The sequence below is a fragment of the Pygocentrus nattereri genome, chromosome 5 (assembly GCF_015220715.1).
Source record: "Pygocentrus nattereri isolate fPygNat1 chromosome 5, fPygNat1.pri, whole genome shotgun sequence".
NCBI classification, from domain to species: Eukaryota; Metazoa; Chordata; class Actinopteri; order Characiformes; family Serrasalmidae; genus Pygocentrus; species Pygocentrus nattereri.
In genome coordinates this window covers 45,957,990-45,971,364 of record NC_051215.1, presented here as the reverse complement: position 1 = coordinate 45,971,364, position 13,375 = coordinate 45,957,990, and the positions used below count along the sequence as shown (strand labels likewise).

The 13,375-nt window shown below is 38.4% G+C and overlaps 1 protein-coding gene across 2 annotated transcripts in view; it reads left to right on the top strand.

Moving 5' to 3' along the window:
- Window positions 1-12,199, top strand: part of si:dkey-103j14.5 (isoaspartyl peptidase/L-asparaginase) — a 34,466-nt gene extending 22,267 nt beyond the window's left edge. For both annotated transcript variants that reach the window (XM_017724575.2, XM_037538945.1), the window contains 3 exons: window positions 3,189-3,307; window positions 5,068-5,178; window positions 10,860-12,199. In XM_017724575.2, coding sequence (XP_017580064.1) covers window positions 3,189-3,307; window positions 5,068-5,178; window positions 10,860-11,065 — 436 coding nt within the window. In that variant the 3' untranslated portion in view covers window positions 11,066-12,199. The remainder of the gene's footprint in view (window positions 1-3,188; window positions 3,308-5,067; window positions 5,179-10,859) is intronic.
- Window positions 12,200-13,375: the final 1,176 nt, after the last annotated feature.

The following is a 13,375-nucleotide window of genomic DNA, read 5'->3' as shown; positions in this document are numbered from 1 at the left end:
TGAATAGATCAAGAACATTATATGAGTCAAAAAACATTAAAGCAACAGATATGTCAGTGTGACAGCAGCAAGTAAGGTTCACAGGCACATGCAAACCAGGTTGCTGCTTGCTAGAAGGTACATTGAAAAGCTTCTCAGACATTTGGACAGGTGAAGATTAATCAGGGTGATGGACTGAGAAAAGTGTGGAGAAAAAGGAAACTGCTCATGATTGAAAGCACACCACCTTATTTTAGAAACATGATGGCCTGAGCATTAAGGGTCTAATAGTTTCAGTAAGGGCGGTTGGGCTTATGCACACACCCGTGCTCAAATGACTGACCTTTTTTTCTTCTGAAGTCACTTATAAATTCTGAGTGTTGCAATTTTGTCGGAGGCTCATTTCACTTGACCTCAGAATCGAAAATCCAGGCAAACCTGGTTACACCTTCAGCATGCATGGTCGTCTTTACTGATGTTGTGACTGCTGATAATGAATTCTAAAGTGTATAGAAGCAACTTAACTGCAAAACTCAGTGGTTGAGACTTCACCTTGAAGCACAACAATGACTCAAGGCATGCCGCTATGGCTGCATGGAGTTGTTCAGGGCCAAAAAGTGGACTCCTCTTGACTGTCCAAGTCATTCACCCAAGCTGAACTCCAATGAGGAGGTATTTCTGGTGGTGGAGACCACACTGAAGCCAAAAAGTCCCTGAAACATGTAGAACTGCATTGCAGAACATCACTAGGGAAGGTATCCAGTGTCTGTTATTGTCTGTAGGTAGGAAACTTCAGATAGTGATTGATTGCAAAGCGTTTGAAACCAAGTACTAAACATTTAACCTCTCCGTTATTGTTTCATTCCAAGTCCCAGGTGCTGGAACACAGAGTCAATACAGCAAATTGTATTACTTTCTGGTTACTTACAGACTGCACTGTATGGTTTCAGAATAAGAAAAAACAGTTGGGTTCTTAGATGCTTCTTATCCAGCAGATGGATGTATTTTTATCATTTTTTTAAAGTGAAATGGAATATAAGCATTTTATTTTTGTGTCTGTGAGAATTACACCATAGCACACTCTTGTGACTGATGTAGTTTTTAGTTTTGTAAGGTATCCAGTGGTGAACTGTGACTGTTCGAGCTAGGCCCTAGCAAGAAAACCCACCTCTTTGATAACGCAAAATTCTGGTAGTATGTTAGCAGTGGTGGACAGTAACTAAGTAAATGTAATTAGTTACTGTACTTAAGTAGTTTTTTTCGTGTATCTGTACTTTACTTAAGTTTTTCCATTTTGGGTGACTTTTTACTTTTTACTCCACTACATTTCAGAGTCTAATATCTCACTTTTTACTCCACTACATTGCAAGAAATCTGTTGTTCCTTTTGGTTTTTGTGTGTATAAAAATGCAACATGTCAAAACGAAAGAAGCGCAAAGCATCATACCGACCCAGTGCAGCACACGGTTCAACGTCAGCGCAGCAGCTTAAAAATTTGGGAGCACATGCGTCACCTAAATGATGAACTAACCTAACTTCGTGTAAATAGAGCACAATATAGAAATATGTCCACATATGCAGTCGTGACTGGCCTGTTCCTTTTTCTCTGAATTCATACAAACACTTTCATTTTATAGTAAATTAGTTTGGGCTGGTTTATGTTTATGAACAGACGCCTACAGATCAACACAGTAAAGGAGCTCATCTGTGATCCTGAGTTTAAAGCCAGTTTTTATTCAGCTTGTAACTAATTTACAAAGTAAACATAAACTGAAACTTTGCTTGTGTGTAAAAAGTGATTTCAGAGCCACTCGGTTCTCCCTGATGGAGTGTTTTGTGCTTATGATCATTTTAATAGACGTCAGCGTCACTAATTAATGACTTTCTACTAAAAGACTGGTTTACCAAGAGAGACGCTGGAGGACTTTCACCTGAAATGAGTTCATGAAGCCAGTCTGGTTATAAAAATGAGAAAAACAGGACATCAGAGCCAGAATTACTCTTTTAGTACTTTTACTTTATACTTAAGTACATTTGAAGCCAAATACATTTGTACTTTTACTCAAGTTAGGTCTAGAGTAAGGACTTCTACTGTTACTGGAGTAATATTTTACCTTGGGTATCTCTACTTTAACTCATGTACATGATTTCTGTACTTCGTCCACCTCTGTATGTTAGTGCTAATCTAAATTCACATGAACGTTTTCTGGCCATTCTAGATTAAATATGAACATTTGAAGCCTGTAAAATACATGTTAATATAAATTCTACTTTATTTCTTGTGGCTTTACAGTTCCTCTTTCAGTAAAGACTGCTGGTAGAGGACTTCCACTGATGTTTTCCATTTCTTTCATGGTCACTGACATATCTAGGACTTTCAGAAGTGATCTAGTGATGTGTTTTCGTCACAAAATTGATCCCATCTATCATAAATGAAACCATGATTGATTCATTTCACAGTTTCGTTCATCAGTTTTTAGTTTTGTCAGTGCTTAATCTGATATATTAAGCCACCAGAGAGAGCTCACTGTTTATATCTAGATACCACAAATAAAAAAAATCTTTTTTTCAAAAATGCTGTTTGCTGTTACAATAATTTTATTTATTTTTTCAATTTCACAGAAATCATTAGGCCTATTCTGAAGGCCTAGAAGGCCCTAAAGGCTTCACTGCTGGATATATGTGGGTGTTTTTGCAGCGCTAGAATATACTGAGGTCCTCTGCAGTGTCTTTGATTAGGCATAAATGCGGCAGGAGCAGTGTCTGTAGAACTGTACAACACTTACACCCATGTTCTTTGTTGACAGATGATGAGAGGTCATTTTCAAGTATGCTGTTCGTGTCAAGAAGACTTGAGAAAATGCTAGAAGTTTCATCTCTCACATCTTTCATATATCTCCAGCAAGATCACGGTGTGCTTTTCTTGGACTCCAAACTCGAAAAAGACAATAAGAGAATGCACAAAGGCTCCGTTGGAAAGATAATAAACCTTTTTTTTCTGCTAGATTATAAATGGACCATGCTTGGCAGGATATGGAGGAGAAATCTCTGTGAAGTACAAAGGAGGTGCATTTGAATGAAAGAGTGATTAATAATTCACTCTCTTCAGCGGACTTTGGCAATGCCTCGTCAAATAGTATAAATTACAGATCTGAAAGAAAATCTGACATCGACTTATTCAAACTTACCAGATGTCTGTAATTACGCAGGGGCCACGACACAGTTGGAGCTGTGGCACTGGATTCCTTCGGTAATGTCGCCTGTGCGACTTCAACTGGAGGGATCAGGAACAAAATGGTGGGAAGAGTCGGAGATTCTCCAGTTATAGGTGAGTTACCTTGTTGTAAAATTCAGTAGCATGATATTTTCCAAATATACCAAGTGATAGTTGCCAGCTGACAAGGAGTAGCTCCTTTTAACTGGACTGTTTTGTTCTGCTTTTCTTCAGTAGATACAAAATGGAAACTATGCAGCATTGTAAGCATTAACCAGAAAGAAATCACATTTGCTAAAGTAAACTTACTATTATTTAGCTTACATGTGTTTGTACTGTTGTTTTACATCGGTAGCTCTCAGCAAATGGCACATCCTGCAGTTAACTTTGTTTTTTGTTATCTATCAATACAATTAAAGCTAAACATCAGTACTATGGTGGGTGACCCCAGTACTGACACAGTGCCGTGAAAAGGTCATAGACCACTATTCATTTCATTTCCAGGCAGAGCAGCCTTTAAGTACACATTCATTTTTCATAGAGATTTTTGAAGAGATCAGATGTAAGATGATCCACTTGTATTGAAATAAGTGAAAAAACAGGAGTTTCCTCTCAGAAATTCAAAAAATGGGACTCTTTAACATTTGTGAAAGACGTGGTAGACCACTTGACCTGCTCCCTTCAGATAAACAGTACTTAAGGCTATCATTTATTTATCGCTTATTTGAGAGAGAGGAGAAAATCAATACTCATGCTTCAGATGTTAAAAAAATGAGAAGACGACATAATGGCTCTGAAAAGATGTGTAGCTATTATGAAATCTTTACTGAGAAAATAAGAGCTAAGAGAGAAAATAATGAGCTATGGACTGCCCACCCGAGCCCAGACCGTAATGTGACTGAATGCGTTTGGGATTTTTTAGATCATGAGAAGCAGAAAATGCACAAAACTTCTAAGACTGAACTTTGGAGGTGTGCAACATATAAGTGTACCAAAATAGAATGAAAGCTGTAGTGAGTAACTTATACTTAATGGTTGTTTTGACTGGAAATTAAATAAGCAAAGGATGGTCTCTGACTTTTGCACAGCACTGTATATTGAAATAGATGAATGTTTCTCAACCCTGGTCCTGGAGATCCACTGCTCTGCTGTTCAGCGCTTTCTCTGCTTTAACAAACTCACTCCAGCTCAGTAAGGGGGCTGTTAATGAACTGATTATTTGGATCAGGTGTGTTGGAAGCAGAGAAAACAATAAAATGTGCAGAGCAGGGGGTTCCCCAGTGGTATAGATGATGCATCAGCCATGGCTTAATCCTGATTTGAGCTGGACCAGTTTTATCTGCAGATACTGTGTAATTTAATTCATTACTGACAAGAGGAGTGATTTTAACCCAGTACAAATCTGCAGTGTCTGACAGTAAGAATTCTGAATGGCCTTCTATAATAGACTGAACATGGCGTTCCCTCAGTAATAGCAGTCCTCTTCATGGAAATGTAATAACAGAACCTGCTGCTAGACATGGCCATGCACCGTGTTGTTATTGTTATTAATTAACACGGCACCTGCAGCGTAATGCTGACCTTTTAGTCTGGACTTGTAAAGATAAAACTAAAGTCTTACAGTAAAATCCCTTACAAGTAACAGAACCTACTCTGGTAAAATTAATCCAGCTCTATCATTTTGTTCCTGTCTCTAGAAAATTAGGCATTGGGTTTTAAAATGATGTAGTTGAAAACTGCAATGTTTAGCCAAAAATGGCATTTTCCTCAAAGAGATGAGCACAGTTTTGATCGATACTGGCTTGACAGAGAGCTTTCTCTTGAGGTACAATAGGTTAAGGCTGGGTATTATTGTGCTGTCTCTGTGTGATAAGGATCAGGTGGATATGCAGACAATAAGACTGGCGCAGTGTCCTGCACTGGTCATGGCGAGTCTATTCTCAAAGTCACCTTAGCCAGGCTCATCCTCTTTCACATGGACCAAGGTACAGTATGAGCCGTTTCCTTCAGTATCTCCATTTTGCTGCTCAGCAATGCCAATCACAGATGAAACTGCCTTTGTCATGCTGTTGATCTGTCAAACCAAGGTTTATCAAGCCAGCACGTTCATGCACTGGACTGATGGACATGCAGTAAAGATTACACATCGAGGAAGATGAAATGAAACACCTGACATGAGGCAGAAGCTAAATCCACATAGTAGATGTCATGGAACCTGATCTGAGGCCCAGATAGAGGAAGCGATAGATCAGTGTAGATTATTCTCCTTGTGCAGCTAGCCTAGATAAATGGCTTTGGTAATTTGCTCGCAGCAGTTGTTGTGTTTATTGATGTCAAGGAATTAATAAATTATAAAGCTGGAGGTAAAAGGGAACAGATCCAAAACATTCCCCCCCATCTCATAATTACAGTTTTAATTTTTGGCAGCTGTCAGCAAAGCAGGAGCAGCTCATGAGCACCTTGTTATTTGCACAGTTCTCTAGTGTAATTATATTGATAAGGAGGCCAATCCATAGGAAATCACCGTTTACTATTCAAATAGAGAGCATTTTTCTTTGCCCTTTATTTAATGTATTATATTTTACAGCCATAAATTACAAATCTCATCTCACAAATACATTGTGTGTTTTTTCCCCTTTCACATTTAAAAACCAGTTCAAAATACATTCCATATATGAAGTGTAGTGCAAATAAGACTCTAATGATCACACATCTGCACTTTATATTACACATCCTTGTGTTTTATTATATCCTTATAGTTTTATATTTTATATTTTCTTCCGTTTTTTCTGTTCTTATATTGTTCTACTAGCCTATATATTCTGTTTCTCCTGGCAATGGCCAGTCATTATACTGAGCGTAGCTGTGTACTCACTATGGGGTTGTTAATGAGCTGATTAGTTGGATCAGGTGTGATGGAAGTAGAGAAAACATTAAACGTGCAGAGCTGGGGGCTCTCCAGTGGTATAGATGATAAATCGACGATGGCTTAATCCCAATTTGAGCTGGACCAGTTTAATCTGCACATGTTCTGTAATTGCTGTCATTACTGACAAGAGGAGTGATTTAAATCCAGTATGAATCTGCAGTGTCTGCAGTTTTCAGTCTGTCAGTAATACTTTTGAAGTGAATGGCCTTCTGTAATTGGCTAAACATGGAGTTCCCTCAGTAGTGTTGAGATGGAGAGCATTGTTCATATAATAATATATATACATATATATATATATATATATAATACATTTATAAAATGTATTATAATTTACAGACATAAAGTACACACCTCTTCCAAGTTTTTTACTTCTTTGCATTCTGAAACGTACAAAGTACATTCAGTGTATGAAGTGCAAATAAGACTAAACACTATACACTATACACACACATCTGCGCTCTATGTTACTCGTGTAATAAAACTTGTTTTATTAATAAATGCCTATATTTTTCTATTTTTTATTTATCTTCCCATTTTTCTATTCTTATATTGTTCTTCTGTATATTCTGTTTTTCATGGCAACGGACAGTCGTATAAGCATTTCGCTGTACATTATACTGTGGATGGCTGTGTGCACAGCTACAGTAGTGGTCAATAGTTTGGAATCAATGTTTTCAATAATATAATATTTTAAAAATGGAATCAAATCTCAAGGCAGATAACCTGACCAAAAAAAAAGATTATAGAAATGTAAAGGGGGCAGTCGTGGGCTGGAGGTTAGGGATCTGGCCCTGTGACCGGAAGGTTGCCGGTTCGATCCCCGGGGCCGACAGTCCATGACTGAGGTGTCCTTGAGCAAGACACCTAACCCCCAACTGCTGCCTGGATGCCGTGGATAGGGCTGCCCACCGCTCTGGGCAAGTGTGCTTACTGCCCCCTAGTGTGTGTGTTCACTAGTGTGTATGTGGTGTTTCACTTCACGGATGGGTTAAATGCGGAGGTGGAATTTCCCCGGTTGTGGGATCAAAAAAGTATCACTTAACTTAAACAGCTAATAGTTTACCATTTTCTTCACTTCTGGTTCCGCTAGGGAGTTCTGATTATATTTTGTATACCTTTTGTTGAATAATATGTAACATTTGTAAACAAATTGGTTTGCACAAAAAAAGATTTTTGAAAAAACACAAATGTGGCACTTGTTTCCAAAGTTTTAAACAGAAATGTAAATGAGTCATGATAACATTAAGGGTGGCTGATGTGCCAGAATGTATGATTAATGTGATACATTATGTCACAGCACATGTTTAAGGATGTCATGGATGTCGTCGGTTCTTATCGATCGACCTTTATTTTGACTCGGAAGTACATTGAGGGCAGCCCTCATTTTCAATGTAGCCGAGCATTTACAAAAACAGGGCTTGACATGACAAAGAAAATAATAACTACATTTAATCATTTTAAATTAAAAGAAAATTTTAAATAACAGTGAATAAAAGATAAAAGTAGATAAAAATAGAACTTGAGATTTAAATGGTAAGAAATTAAGGATAGGAAATTAGTAAGGTAATAATACAATATCACAAATTAAGAAATGTAATGATAAAAAAAACCACTTAAAAATAAAATGAGAGGAAATAAATAAATAAATAAAAAAAAAGAGATAAAGAACCAAGGAGAACTAACACAAAAATAAAAGATACGAATAAATATGGTTAAGTAAAACAGGTGCAGGCTCTCTGTAGGTGGTTTGATATTAAAAGTTTAAAATGACTGAGTGGCACCAGTGAGCCGAGTTTTAGTGTGTCCTGTAGTGAATTCCAGTTCACTGGTGCTGTGACTAAAAGCAGATTTTCCCAGTTCAGTAAAAACTCTTGGTACCTGGCAGCTGATCCAATTACTAGAGCGAGTCTGATAATTACTGTTATTTGTATTCATCAATGAAGTCTTAAAGAGCTCTTCTTGAATCTTCTTGAATCTTAAAGAAGAGCTGCGTGTTTCAGCACAAAGATCAACAACAGTTCAACATTAGTCCTGTTTAATTGGAACTAGTGCAGCTCAGTGTTTGACACGTTGAATCAAAAACATTTTTTGGCTGTGTAAACTTAGCAAACTGTGAAAAATGAAACATTGTGAATCATATTGTGTGTTGAGAAAATGTGTCGGGGTGGTATATTTTTTCCAAATTGCACGCCTCATGTAAACATTTACAAATCGAGCACAGGCTGTTATCCGTATTATGCACCCCATATGATAGCAGTTCACAATCCATCCAGAGGAGTGAAGCGGACTCACTGGCTGCTGCTCTTGCCTGCTGGGCATTATTGATTATTGTGGGTTTTCACAGCTTGCCTTTCACTGCCATGTTCCTTACGTTGTGCATGCGACGGGCTGTGAAATCTCTGTGATAATATTCTGTTTTTGTCCCACTCTCCCACATGCCGTAATCAGATTTTGCTTGACTGTGCTGTATTAACATAAGTGGCTTGGAGATCTGACAGTGCTGTTGCCAATCATTTTAATTGGTGTGTATGAGGGGAGGGGACGGGCCAGGCTGCCGTTGTTGACGGAGGATAATGAGGCAGAGTGTGTGGAGGGGTCAGCGGGCTATTGTTTGCTTGCAACTTCTGTGGTAATGACTGCAGAAGCGCCGCTTCACTTTTTTTTGCTGTGTCTGTTCGCTGTTATGCTTTAAACACCAGCCTCTCCACAGCAACACAGCTTCTCTGCCATCCTGGAAGCATCAGTGAGTCTTCGGTTTAAGAGAAACTGCCCCTTTTTGATTAAAACATGCATCCTCGGCTTTCTCGCCACGCACAGCTGTGTCAACCCCCGTTAGATTTTTTTTTCAAGCAGAAGAAACCTTTAGACAGAGAGTCTACCATTATTCTTTTTTTTCTGACAGTCCTTTGCTCTGCCCCAGCAGTGAATGAATGCACACAGCAGCTGTGTGAGCAGCCTGCCTTATCCTGTTCCCTGAGTGACCTATGCTGCGCCCAAGGACTGTAGCAGGCCACGCTGCTTTATCATACAGCACAAGGAAATAGAAATCCTCACACTCTATTTCTGTTGCACGGCCTTCTGCGGGGAACTGACACAGTAATAAGAACAAAGAAGTCGAACTTTCAGGCCTTTAAAATTTGAATTTCTACAAAAATGGATCAGAAGAAAAATAATGTGGTGTATGTACATTATGGGCTTGCAATGCCGTAGAGGCTGCAGAGGCATGGCCATGCAGAGGATCATGCAAAGAGACTCATGGGAGCCACGCACCATGTTTTATTTTGTCTAGGTTTTGGGCATTTTGTGTTGGGCTGGTAGCCTGTGGCTGATGGTGACCTCCCACATCGTTTCAGAGCAATGTTATGTCCCTTTCTGCTGGTGTTTCAGTGAAACAGCACTACTCACAGCAAAATCACAGCCCACTCCCATGTTTCCTTCTACATTGACACCACAATAATCTGCTCTAACTGTGCTCTACAGTTCATTTCGTTCAGAATAGTCTAAATACAGCATTACATTATTTCCAGTTTGTCTGAAGTTGTTTTCCCCCTGCCATTAAAAACATGGATACCTGTTCATTTCCGTTTTTTTTATTATTCCCATAACTGTGCACTATAGTTAGCTTTGTCTCTTATGATAATCAGTTGAGCTGGTTTGCACAGAATATTCATAATAGAATATTATATAATTCCTGTTGAGTCTTGTGGACATTAATGACTCACCATTGTCACTGCCAGTAAGTGGACCTGCACTGGGAAGAATGATTCTGTAAATTTACAGCAATTTACTAGCAGCAGGGTTGCCAAGTACTTAGTGTAATTAATAGTTGCAGCACTCATACTCTGTTTGTTTATAGTAATGACATGGTGTACTGTGTAGTACAAAACGAAAAATGTGAACAGCGGGTTGAACCATTTCATTTCAGTTTTGTCAATGCAAACAGCTGTTCTTCCGAAAGGCTAACAGACTCCTCTAATAACACTCACAGTTACAGGCTTTGTGTTTTTACAGTTAGGTTTAAATATGTACTGTTCGCATATACAAAGAATACACATCTAAAAGCAAGCTCCAAAAGCCAGTATTTAAGCTAGAGCTGTAGAGTGATAAACTCTACAGTGTGGGAAAGAATCCCCTTAGCTAGCTGAAATGAACATGATAACAGTCACAGATTAAGTCCCTTATTAGTCCCACAAACGGGGAAATTTCACCTCCGCATTTAACCCATCCGTGAAGTGAAACACCACATACACTCTAGTGAGCACACACACACTAGAGGGCAGTGAGCACACTTGCCCGGAGCGGTGGGCAGCCCAATCCGCGGCGCCCGGGGAGCAGTTGGGGGTTAGGTGTCTCGCTCAAGGACACCTCAGTCATGTGCCGTCGGCTCTGGGAATCAAACCGGTGACCTTCCGGTCACGAGGCTGGATCCCTAACCTCCAGCCCACGAATGCCCTCTAATACTTATAATATACTTACAAGATACTTACAACACTGACACTGACTAATTGAACGTTTCTACATTCAATTTTGTTATATAATGACATATTTTACAAAAATATTAGGTTCACAAACTCACCTGAATATCTTTGTTACATGTTGGTACTGTACTAGGTAAGCTAGCATGATAAATAGCTTTACCATTAGTTAAGTATAAATTTGTTACAGTTTACAGAAACGAATGCAGGTCAGGAAGCTCTTTTTAATTAATTGATTCTGAGAGTGGTTTTCCTGTGGCAGGACGGACAGCTTCGGAAGCAGCTAAATCCTCTCTGCAGTTCATGCGCAAGCGTGTGCAGGGCTGCGGGGGGGCTATAGTTGTGTCCCCCAAGGGAGACTGGAGCGCCACATTCACCACAGAGCGCATGGCCTGGGCAGCCGTCGACGAGAACGTTCTCTGCTACGGTTTGAATCCTAAAGAAGAATTAAAGGAATCATTGAAATAACACATTTATGATAGTTTTATATTTTTACTTCAACAGTACGAATTTGTTTATCAAGAATCATAATGCATAGTTCTTATTTACTGTGCAGTGTAAATCTGTCACACATTTACATCAGCTGTGTTTAGTTATTTTGATTGAGGCTCTATATGTAGCTTAACCCAAGCTATGAATCCATCGTCCTTATTCTAAAACATGTTTATTCTGATTATGCTAAATTCTGTGGTGACAGTGATGCCTATGAAATGCCTGCTACAACAAAGCTCAAAGAGAATAATGAATGTTAATAAAACACAACATAATTTACTGCTGTATTAATCTTTAATACTACCCTACTAAATGGGGTGGTTTGTTATTCTGGGCAGTATCCTGTAGTCTTGGTTAAGAATTACAATGATGTTCCATCCATCCATCCATCCATCCATCCATCCATCCATCCATCCATCCACCCAACCATCCATCTTCTAAGGACACCTCAGTCATGTACTGTCGGCTCTGGGAATCGAACCGGCGACCTTCCGGTCACAAGGTTGGTTCCCTAACCTCCAACCCACGAATGCCCTCTAATACTTATAATATACTTACAAGATACTTACAACACTGACACTGACTAATTGAAAGTTTCTACATTCAACTTTGTTATATAATGACATATTTTACAAAAATACTAGGTTCACAAACTCACCTGAATATCTTTGTTACATGTTGGTACTGTACTAGGTAAGCTAGTACAGTACCAATGCGGGGGGGTGCTGGAGCCTATCCCAGCAGTCTTCGGGCGAAAGGCAGGATACACCCTGGACAGGTCGGCAGTCCATCGCAGGGCACAATGATGTTCAGAAAAGATATTGAGAATAAACATTGAACTGCACGTGTAGAAATACAGCTAACACAGCTAGCACAGACTGAGCGGCGCTGTTTCAGGACAGATTTGTTACAGGACTGCATCAGATTTTGTTCCTCTCATATCCAATCCAGCATTTTGTACATGGATTATTCTACTGAACTGGTTCAAAGTCATAGTTCAGAACACATTTTGGCCCTTCAACTGACTGGGTCTTTAGACTGAACACCTTTTTCTGAGTGACCTTATACCTTTATTACGTTTATTCTATTAATAAATGATTGAACATTTCACTTTGTCTTTGTTTCTACAGTGACTGCTTTGGCTGTGACAGTTTTAGTTCATTTTGAGCATAATTTTAAAAATGCTCCCAAGTTCATGACTAGCAAATTTATCTTTTAACAGTTAAGATAAGACAGACTTTTATTATCCCACTGAGGGAAATTTGCATTGGTACAGCAGAATACACGGAAAGCAGATAAAGAGTAGTAAGTAGACAAAGATGTGCATCATACAAAATACAAAATATAAGATATACTGTAGAAATAAATAAACAAGGCGTCTGTTAGCAGAACAATATAAAAAATAAAAATAGAATTAAGAAACTATACAAATTTACAGTTTACACATGCAGTTGTATGGATACTGCACATTCCTGAGCAGGTAATGACTGGATATTGCACAGAAATTGTAGATATTGCACAGTAATAATTATAGATGTTGCACAGAAGTTGTGTATGTATTGCACTTGTACCAATCAGCAGCTGATATTGCACATTAATTAGAGGTAGGATGAGATAACAGTTGTATACATTCATTATTTTATTAAAAGACAAAAGGTTTACATAATTGACGTGTTTTGGTAATGACAATTCTTAATGTTCCACACTCATTTTCAGACTTTGGGACACATTTACTTCAATGAGATGTAAGTGCTCACCATGTGGCCATGAGGGACAGGGATAAAATAAAATAAGGCTCGGCATGTGGAGTAAAACTGTGTCTTGGTAGTGACACGAATCCTTGGGACAGCCTTTTTTTAAATTATTTTTTTATTTAATTTAAATTCATGTTGGATCTAAAAAAGTTGGATCTAAGAAAAAAAACACAAGTATTGTTTTCAAGTTGAAATTTAGGGGTTAGGGTTTGGGACAGACACCTCCCAATAGAAAGTACCCTGTAAATTATGATTGTGATTTGTGTATAGTTATTATTGTCAAAATGAAGGCATTGGTTTTAATAGATCATAATATAATTCTTGTAAATATCTTGTAAATATCTAATATCTAATATAGATATTAACTAATATTAGATATTTATCTAATGAATACTTACATGTTTAAAGGTTTTTTTTACTCTGGAAAAACAGTTACTAAGTCAGTAGAATGGTCCAAATGTAAGTACTATACAGTCGTATGCAAAAGTTTGAACACTCCTGGTCAGATGACATGTTTTGATGATTTTCTATG